The sequence below is a fragment of the Macadamia integrifolia genome, chromosome 6 (genome assembly GCF_013358625.1).
Source record: "Macadamia integrifolia cultivar HAES 741 chromosome 6, SCU_Mint_v3, whole genome shotgun sequence".
NCBI classification, from domain to species: Eukaryota; Viridiplantae; Streptophyta; class Magnoliopsida; order Proteales; family Proteaceae; genus Macadamia; species Macadamia integrifolia.
Window position 1 is genome coordinate 25,590,420 of NC_056562.1, and position 23,553 is coordinate 25,613,972.

Here is a 23,553-nt window from a genome sequence, read left to right on the forward strand (position 1 = left end):
CTGGAATCTAGTGAGGAAATGACAAAAAGGCTGGAGAGTACTTTAGCGTGCCGCGTGGTGCTTATTGGTTGGCTGAAGGATTCTCTCTATCTTTTTTCAAAGAATCAATTTGTTTAACTTTTTACCCTTAGTTCGTCTCGATAGGCTGATACGATATCGATCCTTGAACCATAGTCGTAATGATCAATAATGTATATATTTTTTTTCTTTTTGTAAAATATAATCAATAATGTATCCAAAACCATTTAAAAAATTTGGAGTTTTTCTGTCCGAGAGTATAAGGGATGCACCAGCACAGGGGTCAATGGGAATGCACCTAAAGGCATCAACATGATCAGAAATTCTACATTTCATGGGGGTGTGGTTGTCATTTCGTCAGCCTTTGTGTCTCGACACCTGGGGTGTCAATTTCAAGCTTGTACCAACAGACTCGATCGAGCCAGACACATTTATGACCCGACCTGGACCAGCCCGATTAATAAACGTGGCTGGCCTAAGATCAGCGCATTTATAAATAGGTACTACATGGTGCAAGGGACAAACCCGATGTGCCTCCTAACGGGCCTGGCTCGTTTGAGCCCAACTCAGACCGACATGTTTAGTCCGACCGTTCATATAGGTATTTTGATTTTTTTGGGATAGAGTAAGGTACTGATATTTTTATCAATTATTGACAATAATTAAGTGTAATATATTTTCAAAATTATTAATTATTTAACAAAATAAATTAAAGTATCTTAAATTTAAGAAAAATAAATACTGTTTAAGGCTTTATTGGTATATTATCTCGTTTAAGGTCCGATTAGCCTGATTAGGAGAAGCCCGATTAAAGCTCGGAACCCGATAAAGCCTGACAGGACACTGAACAAGACCAACTCATTCCTTGAATAGGTAGGTCATGGTTCGAGGACATAGGCCCTCAAGGCCCGGCTAGGCCCGACTGAGATCGGCCCATCCCGACCAATTGACACCCCTACTCGACACTACCCCTACACTCCTAGATAGAAAAACATACTCCCTTTTTAAAAAAAATTATAAGGAAAAGGATTGCCATCATGGTTTCAAGTATCGGTATCGTATCAACCATATCAGATATATCATATTAATATCGTCTGAGACCGATCCCCAATCCCTAACCAATCCGGATCAATTATCTATAATGTTTCAAGGGTAAAACAATAAATATATATATATATATATATATATATATACATTTTTGAAAAGGAAGGAGCAAAAGTTATCAATCCGGATCGGATCGGTATTGGCAAAGACCAATACCAATACCAATACCAAAAACTGAATCCATGATTGCCATGACATCTTACATTAATTTTTGAGAAAAAGAAATTTGCTTGGTCGGTTGACCCTTATGCCTAGTTAGGGGTGTCAATTCCTAAACCGAACCGGTAAAACCGGCCGGACCGAACCGATAACAACCCGGACCGAACCGAACCGAAGCCTTATTGGTTCGGTTCGGTTTCAAGTATTGTAACCCCAAAACCAAACCGAACCGCACCGAAAACCGGATGAACCCGAAACCAAACCGAAACCGGCTTAAAACCCGGACCGAAACCGAAACCAAACCGGTAAGAAACCGAAATACTCCAAAATTCATTAAAAAAATTAAAATTTGAATAGTTTTGTATACATTTGTATGGAAAATCGAATTCAAACTAGACCAAAAATCAAAACCAACCCGGTTACAAATCGATTTAAGAAATCGAAGTTCAACAATTCATCATTTGGTTGTTTCCTAATGGCTTCATACCGGTTTAAAAAACCGATCCAAACCGAAATGAACCTAATAAATCCAAACCGGTACCAACCCGAACCCAAACCGCACCGAAACCGACACCGGACCGAAACCGATAAATCCTTATTGGGTCGGTTTCGGTCACTTCCAAACTCACACCGAAACCGGTGGAACCGGACCGAAACCGCACCGACCCGGACCGTTGACACCCCTATGCCTAGTCATAGAAACACTTGAATCACCACTCCATCTCTTGTTAAATCAAAATCACATTCATGTTGATGCCTCTACATATCTTCTCATTGGCCCTTATGTAAATGCAAAAACCATGCGACCACGCGGCAATCTTTTGCCCCAAATTTTTTTAAGAAAAAAAGCCCTAAGGGATAGCAAGATCCATGTGCCCAAACAGGAAAATGCAAACTAATCACCTCACGACTCATAAAAGATGGGAATCGTGTCTTTGTTGACGCTTCCACAAGTGTTCCCCTTGGCTCATAGGTTGACACAGGGGTGACACTACCTTTAAGGGAACCCTCTTCCCTTTTTCATTTTCCTTTTTTATTTTTTTTTATTTTTTTTTTATTTTTTTTCAACTCTTAAAATGTATGCCCTATATGAATGATACCTGTTTTCCTTTGACACCAATTGGTGCGGAATGCAAATTCTCCTATCCCAAGTCCCAATATGATTATTCCATAGCAACCAGCAAACCACCCTCCAAAACATTCTTGGGCAATCCACATATTACAAGGCAAACTGAGTGGGTTTGCTGGGTTTTTCATATACAATACCTTAACCCGACAAGGGTCATCCCATTTCGGATCTGTAAGATATGAAATGTTACCCATTTCCATTCCTATAAATGCTCAAGTAGGGGTGCAAGTTTGGCTCAACAAGCTCGAGGCCACCGAACTCAGAGGCCTAGGTTGGGCTAGGATTGAGATTTCTAAACTTTAAAGTCGAGTTGGGCCTAAGCTTAGCCAATCATGAATTTAGAAAGGAACGGAACACTGCCCGTCCCTGTGGCTCTAGTACCAGCACGCACAGGACAATAAGAGGACGTGCAGGAGCATTGACCACGTAAAAGACCAGCCTGACACAACCCAGCAACAAGGCAGTTGACAGAGCATGACTCAGCCATATGTAACACATAAACAATTTCAGGAAACCACAAGCCATACAGAAGCTCCACGCTATGCAAGTAAAATGGATCATCTGGTCAATAAAGCAATGGCTGGAACCTACCCAATAACAAACTCAGCCTTAGCGAAACTTAATGGAATCAGCTACATAGATACAGGGTAAATGAAGGGGAAAAAACCCAGCCCCAGCAAGTCAGGAAAATCTAAGCTATCTGCTATATAGATCCTTACACTCCTGTCCGCTCTATATGAGGTCATACCTGGGACAAGACGTAAACAATGCATGTCATTTGGCCATAGTCTATCCAAAAGGAGCAAATTATCCTATTCAATTTCCCAAACCCAACTATTGAACAAACATGTATGAAGAAGGTACAACAGTTACAGCATGGAAACAAAGTGAAAGCCAAATATGGAAAATGACTATCTCAAGTAAACAGAAGACATCAATCAGTTAGGTAATTGGGCAGGTAAATAGCACTCTCTGCCATATGATCTTGGAACTCCAACAGATCAGCTCATACCATCATATGATTCCACACTTAAACCAATGAAACAAGGTGCCTATCACTAAATTTATACATAAATTACTTCTAAAAATATATATTGACCCAAAAAAATAAAATAAGATCTTGTCTTAGAAACTAAAAAGATGAAAGCACAGATTTAAATGATCCAATAAATCAAATCATTGCAAGAACCAACCATAAACAATTCAATCAGCTCCAATAATTAAACTTAACTCGGAAAGTACGACAAACATACAGTTCCAATAGGCCCCAACAAATCCAAGATTACAAAAATGTAGTTAAAAGGGATCCAGTCGACTCCAATAAATCAAATCATTACATAAATCAGTAGAGGGTTGATGAATCTTTGTTCCAAAAAAAAAAGAGGGAGAAAATAAACCAACAGAAAATGAAGATACAAGGAGTTGGCAGTGGGGATTTCTCCCATTCAATCACCAGGAGAATGGATAACATATGGAAAAAGGAAGATGGACACCTGAAACTGCCACAAAAAATACTGCAGGAACTTGACATAAAATACATTAAAAAGAAACGCCCCAAGGTTTTTCTTTTCTTTTCTTCTTCTTTTTTTTATTTTTTTTATTTTTTTTTTATTTTTTTTTTTATTTTCCCCTTTTTGATAGATAACCCCAAGAATAAACGACAAGGATTTTGAGCATCAAGAAAGACAACAATGGAGCCAAATAAATAAATTATATTGAAACAAAGAATGAGAGAAGATTGGGTAATTGACTGGATGTCAAGCTATGGACAATCTAACAGATGAAGTGGGGCCAATGGTAGGTCAGTCGGTCGGTAATGGTACCAAGTTCAATTTAAAAAGTGCTGCTGCTTTCACTGGCAGATATTGAAGGGCCTTCAGACTTCACAAGATGTGAGCCCCTGCTACTGATATCAAGGCCCTGTAATCTGCCAAGTTGGTCCTGCTGCAGCATGTCTGAGAAGGGATGAGATTGGGCCGCAAGCATGGGATGGTTTCCCATATTAGACTGGGAAGGATGGAACTGTGGCAAATGAATGTTCTGATGGCCTCCAGGACCTGGTTGTTGCGGAAGTGAGAAGAAAGATGGTGAGGCATACTGCATGTGGTGCATTCCCAAGCTAAATGTCTCACCAGGGCTTGATGCTTCCCCCGTGGCAATTTTGAGCCGCTCAACCTCCTGCTTCAATGCTTCATTCAAGGCTGCAATTGCAATCAATATCATCAAATATGTAAGCTTAGTTAAAGGATTCACTTCACAGTTGAGAGTCTTGAGACTATACAATAGCCAATAACAGAAAATCTATACAAGGTTACCCTGATACATTATAGTAGACAACAAGATTAAACGGCAAACTCATTCTCACTACCCTGCCCAGCCTCACTGTGCCACATGGACAAATGATGTGGCTATTCCGACTGTTTGATTGAGAGGAAATGGCCTGCATTAGCCATGTGCCAAATTTCAGAGCCTAATTCAATTAAATAGCCTCACATGTGTTGGCATGCATCACCATGTATATTTATGCATGCCTACTGTACTCCAACCACTACTGTGCACTATCCCATGGTCCTGATTCTTCAAAGCTCTATTTCGGCACTTGGCAAGTATGAAATGTGAACAGGTGACCTAAGGGTCTACCTGTGAACAAAATTTGGGCCCATCTGATCCACTACGTGGCAGATATTTGGGCCGCTTTGTAAGCTTATCACAGTGGCCTGTGATGGAAAATTTTCCCATATAAATAATTGAACTAAAACTAAGAAAGAGCTTAAAAAATAAGAATGAAGAAGACAGGTATACTAAGAAAAGGAAAGGAATGTGCAAGAGAAACAAAAATGAAAATCCACGAGGATAGCACACCTACTTGCATCACTTCACATTATTCCTTTTCTATTATTGGATTGGTACCCATCCCCCGAAGTCCTTCGGAATCGCAAAGTGATATAGGAACTTGACTTGTGTACAAAAAATTAAAACCAGCAAGCCCCACTTCCTCAGAGGAGCCCACCAGGAAACTTCTCTTTCACAGTTAGAATAGTCGATTTGTGAGGGTCTATTATCAATGCGACCAATGCCCATGAAATTTTTTCCCAGTTATTAGCTCTTGTTATATTTGATTTACCCCTCTAGTGTGCCACAATGATATTTTGGGCATTATGACTGTCTATCTTTAAATTGTAGGGCCTATTTAACGCAAGAGGTTTTTATTCATCATAAAGTCCATTAAGCAGGGAGGTCACCAATTAGGGAGTTCCAAAACTCATGCTACCTTGTTCCTAAGGTAGGAGAAAATGACTAATGGTCAAGAAACTAGGTTTCAATCAAAACCCTAATTTCTCGATGTGAAACACTAAAATTCGAAAATTCAGCTTCAAACTACTGTTTTGCACAGCAAACCTTTATTCCCAATTTCAAACACACATTTCTCGTACCTAAAACGATAAACCAACCCCAACTCTACAAAAGAATCCTCTTCAATTTCTACATATTTTCAGTTTACACCTTAGCTCACTTGATTACCAGAAATGTTTCTGTTGTTAAGGGTTGACATACATTGTTGTGCCCCTTAACAGATCAAGCTTAGGCGGTAGGTGTTGGCCAGATCTAGATGCTCCTACATGCAACACACATATTTTCTAGATAATAATTCCTGCAACATTTATTCCTTAATAATCTTATAAGAAAATTCATCTTATCACTAATTTTGGAACCATTTTCCCATCATCAAAGGATTTTTTTACCAAATCAATCGAAAGAAAAGCGTGACTCCCGAAGGATATTTTCTTTTCTAGAGAATTGTTTTGGATACAAACACTGTTTCAGTGATCTTAGTACTGAAGTCTAGAAGAGACAGGCTAAAAAAAAATGATATTATGAACAGGTTGGAAGTGTTCTTGCAAACAAATTATTATGGTCCATAAACAAAAGTCAGAAGGCATCTTTAGTATGGGATTCTATCATTCTGGTATTAAGCAGTAAAATCCATGCATTGGCATTCATCCTCTAACTCATGATCTACTACATCAATGACAGACGGACATGAGGTCACGCATATATTAGTAGTTTGTCTCACCTAGTGGAGTAATCATTAGCTTGAAACAAGCAAAACTAACAAAAGTATCTAAGAACCATGATTTTATGCACAAGAAATATGTTGGGAACAGAATTAACAGAGTACACCTTGCATTTTATTGCATATAAAACAACCTGGAAATGAAACATTACCATCACGTAAATGAGCTTGTTGTTCCATAGCTTGTAACCGAAGCTTAAGCTCTGCATTCTCAGTAGTCAGGCCCGTTGTATCTCTCTACAAGGGAATACAACAAGAATAAAAATCAGTACTTTTAGCATTCTAAACAAATATATGAAAGCTATATATCTGATGAAATCAAGAATCAATCAGATCGAAGACAACTGCAAGCTTGGAGAACTTTTAAATTAAAGTATTGTACTCAAGACTCTAAGACTCAAAACACTTCTATTGAAAAGTGATGAACCTGCAAGGTAGTGCTAAATATTTGTCCAGTGACTTGGGTAACTCCAAGTTGTCAAAAACTAAGAGGTTTAACTCATTTCACTGTCACTAAAGTTGAGCGCTGCTCAAAGTATTACATGCATACTGATGATTATATAAATTAATATAATCACACAGCCAACCATATCCATATCCTAGAGTTCTAGAAACAAAAAATTCTCTCCCTAAGGTACCATTGAAACAAAAGTCTCTTCGTAAGGTACCATCGTTTCCCAACCGTAGTTTCAGCTCCAAACATTTTTTAATCAACACTTAAAAAATGTTTCCCAACTGTAGTTTCAACTCCAAATATTTTTTAATCAACACTTAAACACTGTTTGGAATTGTTCCCCAGACGAGGGTTTTAAGTATCGGTACGTACAATACTTATCAATTTAAAAAAAAAAAATGTGTCTCGTACTGTATCAGTTGATATGACACAATACAGGTCAATACAGCTTGGTACTTACCATAAAACCTGCAGAAAAACAGAGAAGAAAACTGAGACTTTCTAAACCCTGAAACTTGGGGATTGTGTCCCCAACAAATAGGAACTAAATTTCTCAATTGCTAGGACCATCTCTATAGAACACCATCAACAGTAGCATGTAACCCAACCACATGCTTAGATCAACTAACAGAATAATAGTAATTCAACGATGTCCTCTGTACAGACCCACTACAAATAGAAAACTCAAAATAAAAACATAAATAAATCCAACTCGACATTTGCCACTATGTTCTGAAATAAATCTAGGAAAATTATATTAACAAAAGCACAAGACCAAAAACATCAACCAAATTAAATAGAATAGTGCAAACTGAAGCTTAATTTACAGGAGGCTTCTTTAAACTGATCTACCATACACAGTTACATGGCATCAGAATAGATTTAAGAGACACAAATGGAACCCAGTTATGCATGTTAGATTATGGTTGCAGAAATTACAAACCTGGAATAATGTGAGTTGGGCAGAAAGAGTAGTCGCTTCAGTTTGCAATGTCTGAACTTTTCGCTCAAGCTCTGAGATATAACGAGCCTTCCTCTCTTTTGAACGAGCAGCAGATTGCCTGTTTGCTAGAATCCTGTATAATGAAGAATTTGAAATGTAATACAGAGTACAGAATTTCATAAGCACCAAATTCCCAAAATTCTAAAAAAAAAAAAAAAAAAAAAAATTCATAAACAAAAACCATAAAATTCCATGCTACATTACTAACTGATGGTTGAAATGAAATTTCCTGAAAATGGCATGACAAGGCTGAAACTAGTGCTTCCGGCTGTGTGATAGACTGGCTGCTGCCTTGATAATTGCTCAGTAACTTGCCAGCCGCCACTCTGGATATTCAATGACTTGGAGTTTTGGCTCATTTTAAAATCAACTAAACATGGTTCAAAATTTTAATAATTTGTGTATGTGCAATGTACAAATCTTTTACTGAAGCAAACCTATTATGCAATGCGACAATATAACACACAATCGAACTTGATTCAGAGTTACCCCAACCAATGAGCAACTAAATGAATCATGTTCTACCGTTCACCTCTATTTTAACAGTATAAGCTTATAGAGCATATATTTATGTTAATCACCATGAATAAAATAGGGCAAGATAAATGCTAGGCAGAGAACCAAGCTATACAATAGGAGAGTAAAAGTTCAATAAAGCCATATGTTCAATCACCTGACCCAGACAACTGCCTACTTGTAAGATGACTCTCTAAACAACATTAACGACCATAAAACTTTCAACATTGGAAAGTAAATTTCTCTTTAAGTTGATAATTTAAAGATGCAATAGGTATCACAAAATTAGCGAACCTAAAATCAAGAATTCCAGGAACTCCTCCCTTGTACGGAGAATGTTGAATATGTGGTGCCCAAGAGCGTGTCAAATAAAGCCCAAGGGGAAGTGCTCAGTGTTGGAGCTGGTAAACATGCCTGAACCAGGGTCAGCTGCTCTTCCTCTTTCGTTTCCTTATTGAGTCCGTACTGTTTTCCCTCTTTTGATAGGCGGTAAGTTCATAGTCTCTTCCCTATAGGCTACTACTTTTTTCCCAGGTAAAACCTATTTAAAAGAGTAAATATCAAGTAAAATATTGATTTTTGTACCAATTTTCCCTGCATTTTTTTCTTTTTCACAAATTTTACCAGGAAACTAACAAAGCCTTATTCCCTCTTCGTTTCATCAAACACCCCCCCCCACCCACCCACCCAACCAACCAAAATAAGTTTTCATACGATGGATCGAATTGAAACCTTAACTTCTAAGTAATCAGACCCTCTAGTCCCCAACCGAGAAACCCAAGTAGATCCTGCAATAAAAAATATTCCCCCATTGGTCATCCATCAATTTAGCACCAGCACCCTAAGTTCTACCGCATCAGAAGGTCTATGCATTCCTCTAGGGGATGGCATATTAGGTCTCAACTTCAAGAATCATGGAAGTAAAATTGGAAATCAATTACCCTTCTAGACGTATTAGGAATTCAGTCAAACAGAGACGACAGATGAATTTGTGCATCAGCATTTTTCTTTTCTCCTTTTCTTTTTCTTGATTGAATAAATTTATAAAACATTTTTATGCTCAACTGTAAGAGAAAGTGACATAACAACTAAACCCACCAAAAACAAGTCAATTCTTTTTTAAAAAGAACCGAAAATCAAGCTTAAATACAGAAACCAGAAAGAGCAACCGTTCAGAGGAAAAAAAATTAAAGCATACCTTTTGGCCCGCTTGGGATCGAGTGCCCAAAGCTCGGCAAGCTTATCAGGAGCCATTGCCTTCTTGGCCTCCAGCGTTTCCTCAAACATAGACTCCCCTCTCGAAATCGAAGACCCATCAACCGAATTGCTATGACGATGCCGAGGCCTCGCACTCTTCTCACCAACGGTGTTCTCATTCTGTGCATCTCCAGCGCCACCACTACCTCCTGCACCATCTGATGTTCCTCCTCCTCCTCCTCCTCCGCTACTCTGACCCACGCAATTCCCTACGGCGTTAGCAATAGAATCTTCGTTGATTCGAAAATCACCGGTCTTGTTTCCCTCTGGGCAATCTTCAATTCTAGATCCAAGTTTTTCAATATCCATGTAAGTGCAGAAAAGATCGTCCTCAGATCCAATCTCTTCGAAACTTCCCGTTGACGCATCGAATGGATCGTTGATGAGATCTATGTCAAATGGGATTCGGAAATTCACCTCAGAGTGGGCTCGTCGATGGTGAGAGCGGCTGCTGCTAGGGTTTCCAAGCATTGTCGTTGCTTTTGACTTTTGAGTATTCTGAGAGTTGGGGTTTGCAGGATCTTGCATTTCTCTGTCTCTGTGTTCCTCTTGTTGCTGTAATGCTGTCGCTCTCGTCGTCTCAGCCAAATAAGAGATTCAGTTTCGTTCTCGTTCGCTGTGGTTTCTCTATCATTGTAAATGCAATGCGCGAAAGAAAGAGCGAGAGAGAGATCAGGTTATAAATGTAGAAAGAATTAAGGCTGGATTTAGTTCGTCAAAGGAAAGAAAGGGAAATATCTAGGTTCCTGCGTTTCACATTTTTCTTATATTTTTATGTTGCTATTTCACTATTATTTTATTTGATTTGATTTTATTTTATTTTATTTTATTTTATTTTATTTTATTTTATTTTGTTGGGGTGAAACCTCGTTTGCCTTTGCAAGCCTCACAGCCCACAGGCTCACACACTAAACTTTGTTTGCAAGAAAGGAATTTTATGTTTGTTGGGTTGTTTGGTGGGTTTGACTTCAATCCCCATTTCTTCTTTTTGGGCATTGTTTGGGGTTTTTTTTCTTTTTCTTTTTCTTTTTTTTTTTGTTTAAGACTCTAATCAAAATAAGGTGACACCTTTTTTATCAGGGGTGTCAATCAGTCGGTTCGGTTCAATTTTGATCGGATTGAATCAGTTTCAATCTAGGAATAAAGGACACCAAAACCAATTCATTAAAAAACTTTGGTTTTCGGTTGGTTTCAATTTTAGTCTGATTTGATTTCAGTTTATTTCGATTTTTCAATATCGATTTAGAACGATTTATTACCAGCCTTAAACCATAATGAGATTTTACATTCATAACTTGTAGTGACAAAAGATTTGTCGATAATACTTTAAATTTATGATTAAATCGTGGTTTATCATTGTAAAGGGAAGATAACTAATATTAAAACCGATGGATAACTAATTACTAAGAAGATAATTAATATTGAAATCATAAAATGAACCCTATTATCCTATCATTCATTTAACTATCCAACCAATTTTGTATACTGAACAAGGAAATCAATAAAAGCATTGTTACAATTTACAAATCAACTTCTCTCTTCATAAACTCATACCATTGATTTGTAACAGTTCTCTTTATAATAAAAAAATATTCTCACTAATACTGTAAAAAATGGATAATCAGTTCATCAATTTATAATCTTACAATCATTTATTTTTTGATCGATTATATTCGGTTTGGTTTAGACCGTTTTCAGCAGGTCCTAACATACCTTAGTCCAATACCAATCCAATAAGGATCAGTCTAGTTCAATCTAGGTTTTTTCGATCGGTTTTTTCACTTCGGGTTAGGTTTTCACTCTGACACTTTTGATAGTCCTATATTTATTAATGCTCTAATTTATCGTTTGGTAAACTTTTGTTTGGACTATAATACATGAAGAAAAAACTTTGAGTTTACCTGTGCACAAAATTTTAGTCTATCTTTAGATACACTAAATTGGAAAAACTATCCTATTTATTAATAATAATAGATACCAAAAAAAATCTCTTCACCCTGCGTTCTTTTATTTTTTATTATAAATAGCATCCTAGTCTATCTATTGGATGGGGACTGAATTTTCCTTAAGCTCTGGTGAACGAGGAATTCCTTCTCTGATGGCTCTCATTACGGTGGGAATAGCTGCTAGGATGGATACCTAGGAATAGCGAAAGGAATGAACCTCCACCAATTTGGGAGGATTAATGATTATGATACAAAAGTAACAACAAAAATAATATAAATCAATGCGTAGAATATTTACACATTATCAGTGTAGTATGGAATCTCCTACACCATGCCAATCGGAGAATGGGGGGCATAGGAGGGAGCAACTCACAATTCGTATCAAATGAACCTAGACCTATGAACCTGTTATTGTATGGTTGTCCTTGTTGGCAACCTGACCACATGGCGGTGATGACATGGCCAGTTTGGGTGATGTGGTTGAAAATGATGACATGGTAGTGTCCAATGTTACTGATGAGATAACATAGCCACATTGTGTGTATAGAATGGTTTGATCCATTCATGGTAGGTGGTGCAGGTTTCTAGGTCAAAACTGGTAAAATTGGCCTATGTACTATCGGGGGCATTTTTAAGAATGAAAATGACATGTTTGGAAGACCACTTCTTCATTAAAAAAATAGATTGTAATTTATCTAATCCACTGCATCTAATTTCGTCACATTTCGATACTGTATGAAGAAGTTACGGCATTTGTGGAAGTCAAGGGCAATTTCAGTTCTGAAGATGAAGTTTTTAAAAGAAGTTTTGTACATGTAACGATACGAAAAAAGTCATATATTTTCAATGGTTCTGATTTCATTGTATTTCAATTCCATATAAGGAAGATACGTCATTGGAAAGGTCTTGGGGTATTTTGGTCATTTTACATGGTTGAGTCAGATGATCAGGTCTTCTGAAAAGTTGTAGAGCATCTAGTCACGGTTCCACAACACTTCATTTCATCTCGATTGAATATCATATGAAAAAATTATATCTGTTTCCGTGAAGCCGGTTTGAAAATTCAAACCGAAAAATTCATCAGGTGCTCTCGGTGTTGGGTGGATTTTTTGGATTTTAATTTTTAAATTTGAGGGATTTTTATGTAATTTTAAGGATTTAAAGGTCTGAGTTGATAAGGGTGTTTCAGCACTGAAATATATGGAGGCAGGGGCTTGATTGTAATAAAAGAGAGTATAGAGTTGTCGAATGGAGGGTTTAGATGAAGCCACGTAGGCCTTATTATCATCTAACGGCTATTGAACTTAGGCACTGACGAGACAGTTTAAATTCCTGCGCAAAGGTCCTCATTGGTGAAGTGCATCGGACATCATGGTGTGGCGCCTCACCATATTGAGTCTTGATTGTGTGTAGTGCATGTGCATAGAATCTACAAAGAGATTCTCCATATCTTGATCTGAGCCAATCATATCAGATCGGTTATGATCTAACAGTCAAGAACAATGGAGCTTTATTAAAGTTAGCCAACAATGTACCGTGAAACATGCTACACCAGCCAATCGGCGATCGACAACATGTCTGACGATGTCAGCACGTGCATCATGATGACGTCATCTTCGACTTTGTAAGATTCAAATCCAATGGTTTAGATCTATTGTCCATTGGTTTAATCGGACGGCTTAGATTATAAGATCTTTTAGATGAGATCTATGGTCAGATCTGCGCCTTTGTTGCATGCGCACTGCCGGTGTAGCCTACGCCAACCTCCGAAGATTTCATTTCTGACTTTCTGGTTAGCCCAACTTCAAAGGGCTATGTCTCCCTCATCCTAACTTTGATTTGGGTGATTCAAGTTGGAGATTCTTCATCTCTCCGAGCTCTACATGTCTAATGAAGAAAATGAAGAGGAGAGTTGCAGAAATGGCCGAATATTTGAGTTGAAACTCAAAGAAGGCTTATACTTTGAATGCAAAACATATAATCTCTTGTACTTGATCCATAGCCTCCATTAGAGACTTGAGAAGTTGTTAGAAGCCAAGGCAGCAAACTTCATTGGTGGTAGCCAAGAAAACGGAAGAGAAAAGAGAAGGAGAAAGAAGAAAGGGAAAAGAGAGAAAAAGCCCATTCATGCTTGTGTGAGCCATTGTTGAGCCATTATATCTCTAACAAAGGAAGAGAGGAAGTAGAAAAAAAGAAGAGAGAAGAGGAGAAGCGGTGTGCCTTGATGAAGCTACGGTGAGCTTCCACAAAGGAGGAAAGAAAAAGAAAGGAAAGGAAATAAGGAAGGAGAAGAAAAGAAAAGAAAGAGAGGAAAAGAAGAGGGAGAGTATCTATATCTCACACTCACTATCAGAGTGTTTCAGACACAAACTGATTCGGGTTCTACAGTGCACTTGAAGATTCCAGTGGACCATCAGAGTTCTCGGTCTCATTTTCAGAAACCAGTGATCAGAGACATTATAGGGTTGTAAGCTATTCTACACTCATTGACTTGCGCTTTTGATTTACTATATTTTTATTGTATACTTAACTAGGTTATATTGCCATAAACTTATGCTATATGGGATATCATTGTAGGGCATTATTATAAGCCCAACTTTATCTATATAATTGGTGTTCAGTGGGTGCTGGACATAGGGACAGTGTGTTTCTTGGTAGTTACCACTATCTAAATATATCTACCATGGGTGTGGCTTCTCAGATTATTCTGGAAAATTTGGGAGGAAGACCTAGCCTTTGTAAGTCAATGGTGAAAACTAGGAACATGTTCACTTGGCTGTGGGTGCAGTCATAATTAGTATTGAGTAAATACTGAGTGCAACAGTGGGTATTACTCATTGCATGTAAGCAACTGGCCAAAGCACGTATTTCTTGTGTTGTGATTGTGCATACTAGTATTGTATTGTGGATTGGAGTGTATGCCTGCAGGATGGGTGTATACATCTGGTAGACCTGACCACTTGGTGGTGCAGTGTGGATGTACATATGATTATGTGTATGTGACAGTGATTGACGTGTGAGATTTGTGAGTCAGCTCTCAGCAGCAATACATGTTATGTGAGTAAGTTTCGAGTAGTAGCAAGAGTTATCAATAGTTCATATAGTAGCTCTGGGTAGCATCAATAGACTGTGACTAAGAGTTAATCACATCAGTTGGTGATCTGGTAAAGAACTAGCTGAGGGAAAGTTTCTGGATACACTGATTCACCCCCCCTCTCAGTGTCAACCGGGACCCAACAAAGCCCACGTTTAGAAAGGAGAGAGTGCAAAAGGTTCGTACACGTCAATAATGTGTACAACGTTTTCCTAAATCAATACACAATTGTTTATTTTTATAGAAATAAAATTATATATAGTGCAATGGTTATTAAGTATATACTATTAAGCTATTATCTAAAATTTTAGAATTTTCAGAGTAGACATATGAATGTCCGAAGTTGCATCGAAATCGTCTTCTTTTGATATTCAAATTTATATACAGGATCCAATTATCAATAATAAAATTATTCAAATAAATGGATACTAATTTGGATCAAATCTGAATTTTTCACTATCCGTTTACATCTCTATCAATTGGTAGACCTCTAACAAAAAAAAATATCTAAGTATTATGGTTGACGGTGTTGTCCACTAAACTTAAAACTTCACCATCAATAATGAACTTATCAAGACTCAATTTTCTTAGACAAAGGAGAATGGCTCCTCTAAAGGTAATGCCTTCTATTATTCCTTGCATAATAGGTTGGGATAATGGCTTTTGTTGTTTGACAATAAATTTTCAAATCAGATATAGCATCAAACTGAAAATAGGTCTAATACAGACTTTGATTGATGATTCTTCAATTAAAAAAAAAATTGAATTTAAAAATCTTTGAAATATTAAAAAACAACCATCAATTAGCACTAAAGTGGTTCTATATCTAAATCAAATTGAAAATTTAGGGTGGTTTTGATCCAATCGAGTTCAACTATCTAGTCGGATATGGTTATTAAAATTATGGTCATAATTAATGCAATCACAACTCTATTCTCTCCTATTAAGAGTAGTGCATTGCAATTGTTGAAGAAAAAATGGGTAATTATTGATGATCAATGATTCATATCATGTAATTTAGATTGTGAGTTGCCTTGAAAACTCGTTAAGAATCCAACCATATGATAAAAGTGGGGTCATAATGGGTGCTAAGAGTAATGGTGTTAATTGGTTCGTTTTTTGTGTATATGGTTTGGTTTGATTTGGTATAAGATTTTTTAGGTGAAACCATTTAGTAAATGGTTTCATATATTAAAACTGAAACCATTTATAAATGGTTTCGATTTAAACGGATTTCTTATGTTTTCTAATTTTTATCCAAACAACTTATTTGCCTTTAAAATTTGTAGTGAAATGGATGTAAATTGTAACATTGAATTGAATTGTTTTTGTTATATGCTTTTATTAATAGTTATATGATGTAAACTTTTTATTATTATTATTGAAATGCATGTAAACTTAATATTGAATGACTTAAACTTAATACGCATATGTTATTTGGTTTAACTATTTATTTAAAAGGTTTACTAAGGATTTGAACTTTAAGACTAAAATCAAACCACAGTTTCAATTTTAAAACCAAAATCGAATCATTTAATAAATGGTTCCACTTTTTTTTTTTTTTTACCCGGTGTCTGAATCTTTGATCTGGCTAGTCTCTGGGGTCATTGTGATATTGCTTACACAGGATAGGGTCAGTTCGAGACAGAAACTCTTGTACAGTAACCCCAAGAAGTTATGTACAGTGGCAATGGTTTGATCATAGGATCTCATTTCTTGAGACGGAATACTGTGTGTTGGGGATTCTTTACCATAGAATTATATGAATAACCCATTGATGTTAGAATACAATAATCATAAACCAATCATAAAAGATTAACCATGGGTGTAGTTCCTAAACCAATAACACACAAACATATAGATTGCCTTATACCTAAACCAATAATACACAAACATATAGATTTACCTCATGCATGATAATCAATGGGAGTAAAAGAATATATGTGTGTAAGTTTAAAAATCTCATAAGTATTGATCACGTAACTCTCTCCCATGTGCTTGAAGATTAATCCCATGAAGATTGTAATAAAGAATTACACAATTGAGTCTCAACCGCTAAGATCTTCTACAACCTTTCACCATTGGAATATTCTCACATGCACTATTCCTGTGGGAGAGTCCGTGTTTCCAAGACTATGAAGGTGTTAAAGTGATGGTTGTAGGAACCTTTAGCTTTTATTTATAATAGAATCCCTAAAACCCTACTTTATTATCACAATGGATTGGACTAGGAGTTTCCTAATCATAGTGGGTCTATAATTGCTTGGGCCCAATGAATCATTTGGTATCAGTTGAGCCCATATAAAAATCTTAACAATCTCCCACTTGGGTTATACTGATACTGATGTCTTTCCATTAACACCTGACCAAATAATCCCAAGACTGAACACCACTCAAACAAACTTTGATTCAATCAATAATCTCTACTATTGAACAATAGTAGAAAATACACCTCAATATACGGCATATAACTATCTAATGTTACAACCAATAGAAAATTATCAATCCAAATCACCTGAAAATATATATATATATATATATATAAGGAATTGATATCATACATGTGATCACATGAAATATATATTTCCTAATGCATAGGTCATTTTCCTGATCTAAAAATCAACCTATCTTGAAAACCTCACAGGTAATAAACTTTGATATTAATCAATACGTAGGCAAATTGTCATTTTCTTGAAATAATATCTTACTTTGGCATACCGCATATGGCTAACCACCACTTCCATAGATTTAGGTTAAATACCACCATAAGTCATAAACTTTGGTAAATCACCTGTGGTTAATCACCACTATCATGTATTTATGTTAAATATCACCATAAATTATAAACTTTGACAAATCGCCTGTGGTAAACCACCACTTCTTTGGACTAAGGTTAAATACCGCTATAAATCATAAGCTATAGCTAAATACTGCCATACATCATGAATTCTATCAAAATATCGCCAATTACCTTAACTTATCGTCAATTACTTCGGCTAAGCACTACCAAAAAACTTTAACAGGCATCACCTTTAAACTTTGATTTTTACCACCATGATATCTTTGGTTAAATGAAATTATAAAACTCCCACTAATCAAGTATATCAAAAACTTCAATAACACCAATGTCAGAAAATATGGCTCTTGAGCACTTTGTTAATAAACTTGGGTGACATCACTTTTGAAAAAATGTCACATTTACCTTGGGAAACACACAATTGAACTATGTACCACTTTGATGGGTTTCACTCATTCCTATAATGTTTTTTCACATTTGAGATGAATATATGTACAGAAGTGTATGATTTAATGTGTTTCTCACACAACTAGGGACAACACAAACAAATGAAGCATAAATGTATATAAATAATTCAGAGAATAAGATTTAAGACAAAATCATTATAAAATTACTCTAAAATCATTATAAACTTAATAGGGTAACAAAATTGTTCCTATTTATCTTCGATTGTGCTTTGATCAGCAACAACACCTGTTTGGGTTCCCTGAGAACTAAAATCAGATCAAGTAACCCTAAAAATCTCAAGTATAAAACATATATACAAAATAATCGGGCTATAAAATTTAATATATACATCTAGCAGATAAACTACACAATAAATGAAAATCTAGCAGATAAACTACAAAATAAATGAACATCTAGCAGATAAAACACACAAGATTCACAACCGTAACTACATTCATATCTTTTGGACTAAGAATGCACTAGTCCTCTTGTAAATCCAAGTTTACTGTGAAAATACAATTACTTTTATCACGTATAGGCTTAGAAACCTCTAAGTTACAATCCTTTCATACATGTATTTTCTTTAACTTGGGTGACATCACATTTGGAAAAATATAACAAACTTTGCTGCACTTAAAAAAACTATAAAAGAATAGGATGTGCCACTTTAGTGGATTCCACCTAATCCTTTCATAGATTTTCAGAAATGTACTGCACAACATAAAATGTGCGGAAGCTCACACCCAGTTCAATTCTAACATATTTATCCATCATAGGGTGTTTCAAACAAAACATACAAGTACAAAATTACATGAATATGAATTTATAATATATTTCAGTCATAAATAATTTTTTAATATCATGATAATAATAAATCAATGCAAAACTTAAAATAGTTATTTTGCATGAAAAATAATATAGTACACTGAATTTATCTTCTCACTAGTAACTTAGTATATTGAATTTATCATCCCATTAGCAACCTAGTATATTGACCTTCCACTAGTAACATCTTCCCACTAGCAGCCTAGTATACCGAATTTATCCTCCCACTTGGTTCGATCAGTCATAAATTAATTAATTTACTGGATAACACAATTCGTTAAATATGACATATATATAAGCTTGTTCACATAAGCCAAAAAATAAAAGAAAACCAAATATTTTTATCAATTAATATTCATAAATAAGTTTTTCATAGAACAATGGCAGTGTTTGAAAACTTGGTATTGAATTGATCAAAACCGATACTAATCCAACCCAACCAATCTGAATTGATCCAATCAGAATACTAAAATAACACACTAAATAAACCTATAACCTATGGTCATAGTTATGAAACACTCATCCACCTTATTGCCATTGATCAACTGTCCAATACCTTTTAGGGTAAAAAAAAAAAAAAAAAAAAAAAAAAAAAAAAAAAAAAAAAAACTTTGCTTTTAAAAGCATAATACAAAACTATTAATTTGGTTGTCCTAGTATAGAAAATTAGGTATTTGAGGCATATGTAGACCTCCATATTCTCAAGCCACTTTTAAATACATTCAGTTTAATGGTTCAACTCAACGAAGAATAATTCATTTAATATTTAATTTATGCATATAACATCAATAAAATTAAAACAAATATTACATCACTAACCATTAAACATAATCAGAGTGTAAACCAAACTACAGTCTCAACCTTTGGGTCTGAAATATACTGCTCCACTAAAAAATTACAATGACCGTGGGAGCTCTTCAACTTAAAAAATTACTATCACCTTTGGATGAATAACAACTTCTAGGTTAATGTCTGCATAGAGTATACTTGCATTTATGCTTATCTTTGATAATGTCGCCTTTTGGCAAGCATTATCTAATTCCTGCCAATAATTTATATGTCTTTAAAAATAAGATAAAACTTTTGAGTTGTAAACCTATTACAGTATTATTAAATTTTACCACTTTGGTGGGTTTCATTAATTCCACTGCAATAGCTTACAACTATACTTGGCAGCTAAAATTTATGGGTTATTTAAACATAAACTAAATACCATTTTACATGTAAAAGAACAAGCATATAACTATTAGCAAAACAAATATTACAATGTTCACATGCTGATATACAAGTAATATATGGGCTGGTTTTCTTTTTATTTCTTACAATTAAGAGAAATATCAATAAGAATCATAAAACACATATACTTTTAATTTTCACAAAACAGATTATAAAAGTTGACCAAAATTAGGCTTATAATATATAAAAATGAAGAGCATAAAAAACTAGACTCAACGCAAAAAATCAGGGTGAAAATTTCCTCACCATTTACCCCATATGAGCCATTTAAAGCATACTGTCAAAAAATTGGTTTTTAACTTTTAGGTTTGAACCAAACCCAATTGAACCAGTCCAAACGGGTTGAATCAAACCAGTTCAATAAAGTGGGTCGTGGTTCGACACAAATGGATCAAAAATTTGGGTCCATGAGTCAAAATATGGGTAAATGGATTGGATCAAAAGTCAACGATCAAACTTTAATTGGGTTAATCAACAGGACCATTGGGTCTATGGGTTAACCCAATGGGTCGAATCAATCCATTAGATAGTCAACCCAGTCCAACTCGAAAATCATAACCGAGTTGAGATATTCATATTTATGTCAAAAATAAATTTTATTTAACTTTTGCTCTCAACAAAACTTGAACCTTAAACCTATAGGTTAGAAAATAACCCTCTAACCAATTCAACACCATAAGAACTTGTGAACAAAAAACTTAAAGAAAAGTAATAGACATTAATAACTGTACAATATTTAAAAAAAATATTATTTTCTCTCTCCTCCGACTGTTGATTTCTGGCAGCACGTGCCAGCTCGTCCGGTAGAATCTGATGACGTACGATATACCATCATGACCGTCTTCTTATTCTCTATAACTTTCGTGAATAAAGTTTTTTGATTCATGACCTTTAAATGATGGTAAAATTACTATTTTAATGATTTGGGACCCAGACCCTATACAAAAGTTTTTCTTTGATTTTTCTTGATTCTATGATCATATGGGTTGACTCTGATATCAATTGTTGAGGATTCTTTAGTTGACTTTGATACCAATTGTTAAAGATTCTTTACCATAGAATTATATGAATAACCACATTGATGTTAGAATACAAGAATCATAAAACAATCATAAAATATTAATCATGGGTGTAGTCCCTAAATCAAAAACACACAAACATATAGATTTATCTCATGCATGATAACCAATGGAAGTAGAAGAATACCTGTGTGTAAGTTTAGAAATCTCATAAGCATTGATCATGTAACTCTTTTTCATGTGCTTGAAGATTAGTCTCATTAAGATTGTAACAAAGAATTACACAATAGAATCACAGCTGCTAAGATCTTCTACAGCCTTTCACTCTTGGAATACTCTCACATGCACCATGAAGATGTTAATAGAATCCCTAAAACCCTAATTCATTCCCATAATGGATTGAGTTAGGAGTTTTCTAATCAAAGTGGGTCTTTAATTACTTAGGCTTAATGGATCAATCAGTATCAATTAAATCCACATAAAAATCCTAACACTGTATTATACGATTTTGATGTAAACAATATGGTTCAATTTCGATAAACGATTTCGATTTCAAATTCACATTGTATCAATTATCAATACACAATCATTATTTTGGTAAACCATTGACGAGTGAGAAGGCATTTGTCGATTCCTATATTAATAACTCGAATATCCTCACGGATGAGTTGGGTTTTCTTTGGTTTGTATTGTTTTATTAATTCTTGATATTTATTTATATTATCATCGAAAAAATGAGGCAAGTCATACTCGGAATCATAAATTTCATTCATGAAAAGAGTAACAGACTCGCCATACAAGGACTCTGGACTCTCAAAATGAGAAATTGATACAGAATTACAAACAACAGATTTGATTACAGACTCGATAACTGGCTTAATGCTTTTACCAGGGATAATCAGACTGGTTGACTCAAAAGCATAAGTAAACTTGAAGTCTTCTTCAATATTTGTTCAATTCATAAGGGATGGAGTGTGTTGGTCACTATCCACAAGACATTGTTGAATACTATTCGTTTAACAACTCCATTAAAATATTTTAGAATAAAATTATTAAAAATAAATAAAAAAATTCTCTGAACATGTTAACATGAGGTGTAGGCAACGCCCTCTCACATGGGAAGAGACCTCTTCTTGGTTACGAGGCTTTTAAGGAAATCAAGATTGTCCTTTTGGAGGCCAGAATCATATTAAACAATAAGGAAAAGTGACAATATAAGTGAAGAAGGCAACCCACCTGAAGGCTGAAGCTAATAATATCTCTTTTTTTAATTATTAAAATTATTAAAAGAGATAGCAAGAATGAGATTAATTCAGAGATGATCAGCCAACCACGTGAGATTGTCGGATGACGGTATGAGACCGTGCATGGCCATCATGACGCACGGGCCGGTCGGCCGGCCGACCAAAAAGAGTGGGAAAGAGGAATCCATATCGTGGCTTGGCCGCTTGGGAAGGCTGAAAAGCTCACAAGCTAGTTTAGTGGCGGCTTCAAGGTCCACTCTTCCACTCTTTGTTGTGGGCCCAACGCATCCCAAGTTGAAAGAATATATTGGTCCATACTTTGACCTTTGTTGGGGAGGATTGAATTTTGTATTCCAACGTAAATATTCATTTTTTTAATCTTATTCCTCAAATGCTAATGGAGATTTTTTTTTATATATTTTTTTAAATGTTTAAAAGAGAAAATTAATTGAATTAAGGAAAAAGGAATTAACTGACATGTGAGATGAGGCACACCTAGGTTTTGGTTTGGCGATTTGAAGAATTGAAGTGCCCAGTAAGGCACCTATTTAAGGGTTAGTCACTTGATCAAGGCCATGTTGACTCCTTCGTGATTGTATACTTGGTTCTTATGTGGATCTATTATGTAATGATCAATAGGCCCTTAAACTCATAGTTAGAAAACCAAGTTTTAATCGAGATGATTAGCCTGAGTCGAGTTAAGTCAAAATCTGAGATTCCTAGTCAAGAGTCATGAAGACTCGCCATGTGTTAAAAAAAAAAAAAAAGACTCGAGACGAGTCAAGACGATTCTACATTGACTCGATTTTTTTACCGAGTCTTGAAAAACCCATCGAATTTGGTCATTATATCAAAAGACACTTAAGAAAAAATATATCAAATAAAATCTTTTTATAATCCCAAATCCCAAGACTCCTAACTTAGTAACTTCTTCTACTCTTTTCCTTTTACCAAAAGGAGCTTGGGACCCAAGAAACTTCCCGTATTCTTAAATCCAAAGTTCTTAATTTATTGGAAGTTGAATTGTTGGAAGATATAATTTATATTTTATAATCCTTAACCTTAACATAACATTCTTAACCAAGAGAAAGACTCTTGCCTGCAACCCTCGACTTATTGACATGTATATATATATATATATATATTTTTGTACTTTTCATATTTTTCTATATTTTTATGATTTATTTACACACACACACACATATATATATATATATATATATATAGAAA

The 23,553-nt window shown here is 35.4% G+C and overlaps 1 protein-coding gene across 1 annotated transcript; it reads right to left on the reverse strand.

Annotated features, from left to right (window-relative positions):
* Window positions 1–3,605: 3,605 nt before the first annotated feature.
* LOC122082439 (transcription factor RF2b) lies at window positions 3,606–10,504 on the reverse strand. The gene is made up of 4 exons (XM_042649998.1): window positions 9,657–10,504; window positions 7,883–8,015; window positions 6,638–6,722; window positions 3,606–4,611 (listed from the first exon to the last, which is right to left on the reverse strand). Exons 1-4 carry the CDS (start codon window positions 10,241–10,243, stop codon window positions 4,244–4,246), a joined length of 1,173 nt encoding a protein of 390 aa, XP_042505932.1. The 5' UTR covers window positions 10,244–10,504; the 3' UTR covers window positions 3,606–4,243.
* Window positions 10,505–23,553: the final 13,049 nt, after the last annotated feature.

What these genes read in the sequence shown, in the direction of transcription:
- LOC122082439 (XM_042649998.1), bottom strand. Translation starts at nt 10,243, where the DNA reads ATGCAAGATCCTGCAAACCCCAACTCTCAGAATACTCAAAAGTCAAAA. An exon ending in GATCCCAAGCGGGCCAAAAG is followed by an intron (nt 8,016 to 9,656) that starts GTATGCTTTAAT and finishes TTCATTATACAG; the next exon opens with GATTCTAGCAAACAGGCAAT. An exon ending in CCCAACTCACATTATTCCAG is followed by an intron (nt 6,723 to 7,882) that starts GTTTGTAATTTC and finishes ATTCCCTTGTAG; the next exon opens with AGAGATACAACGGGCCTGAC.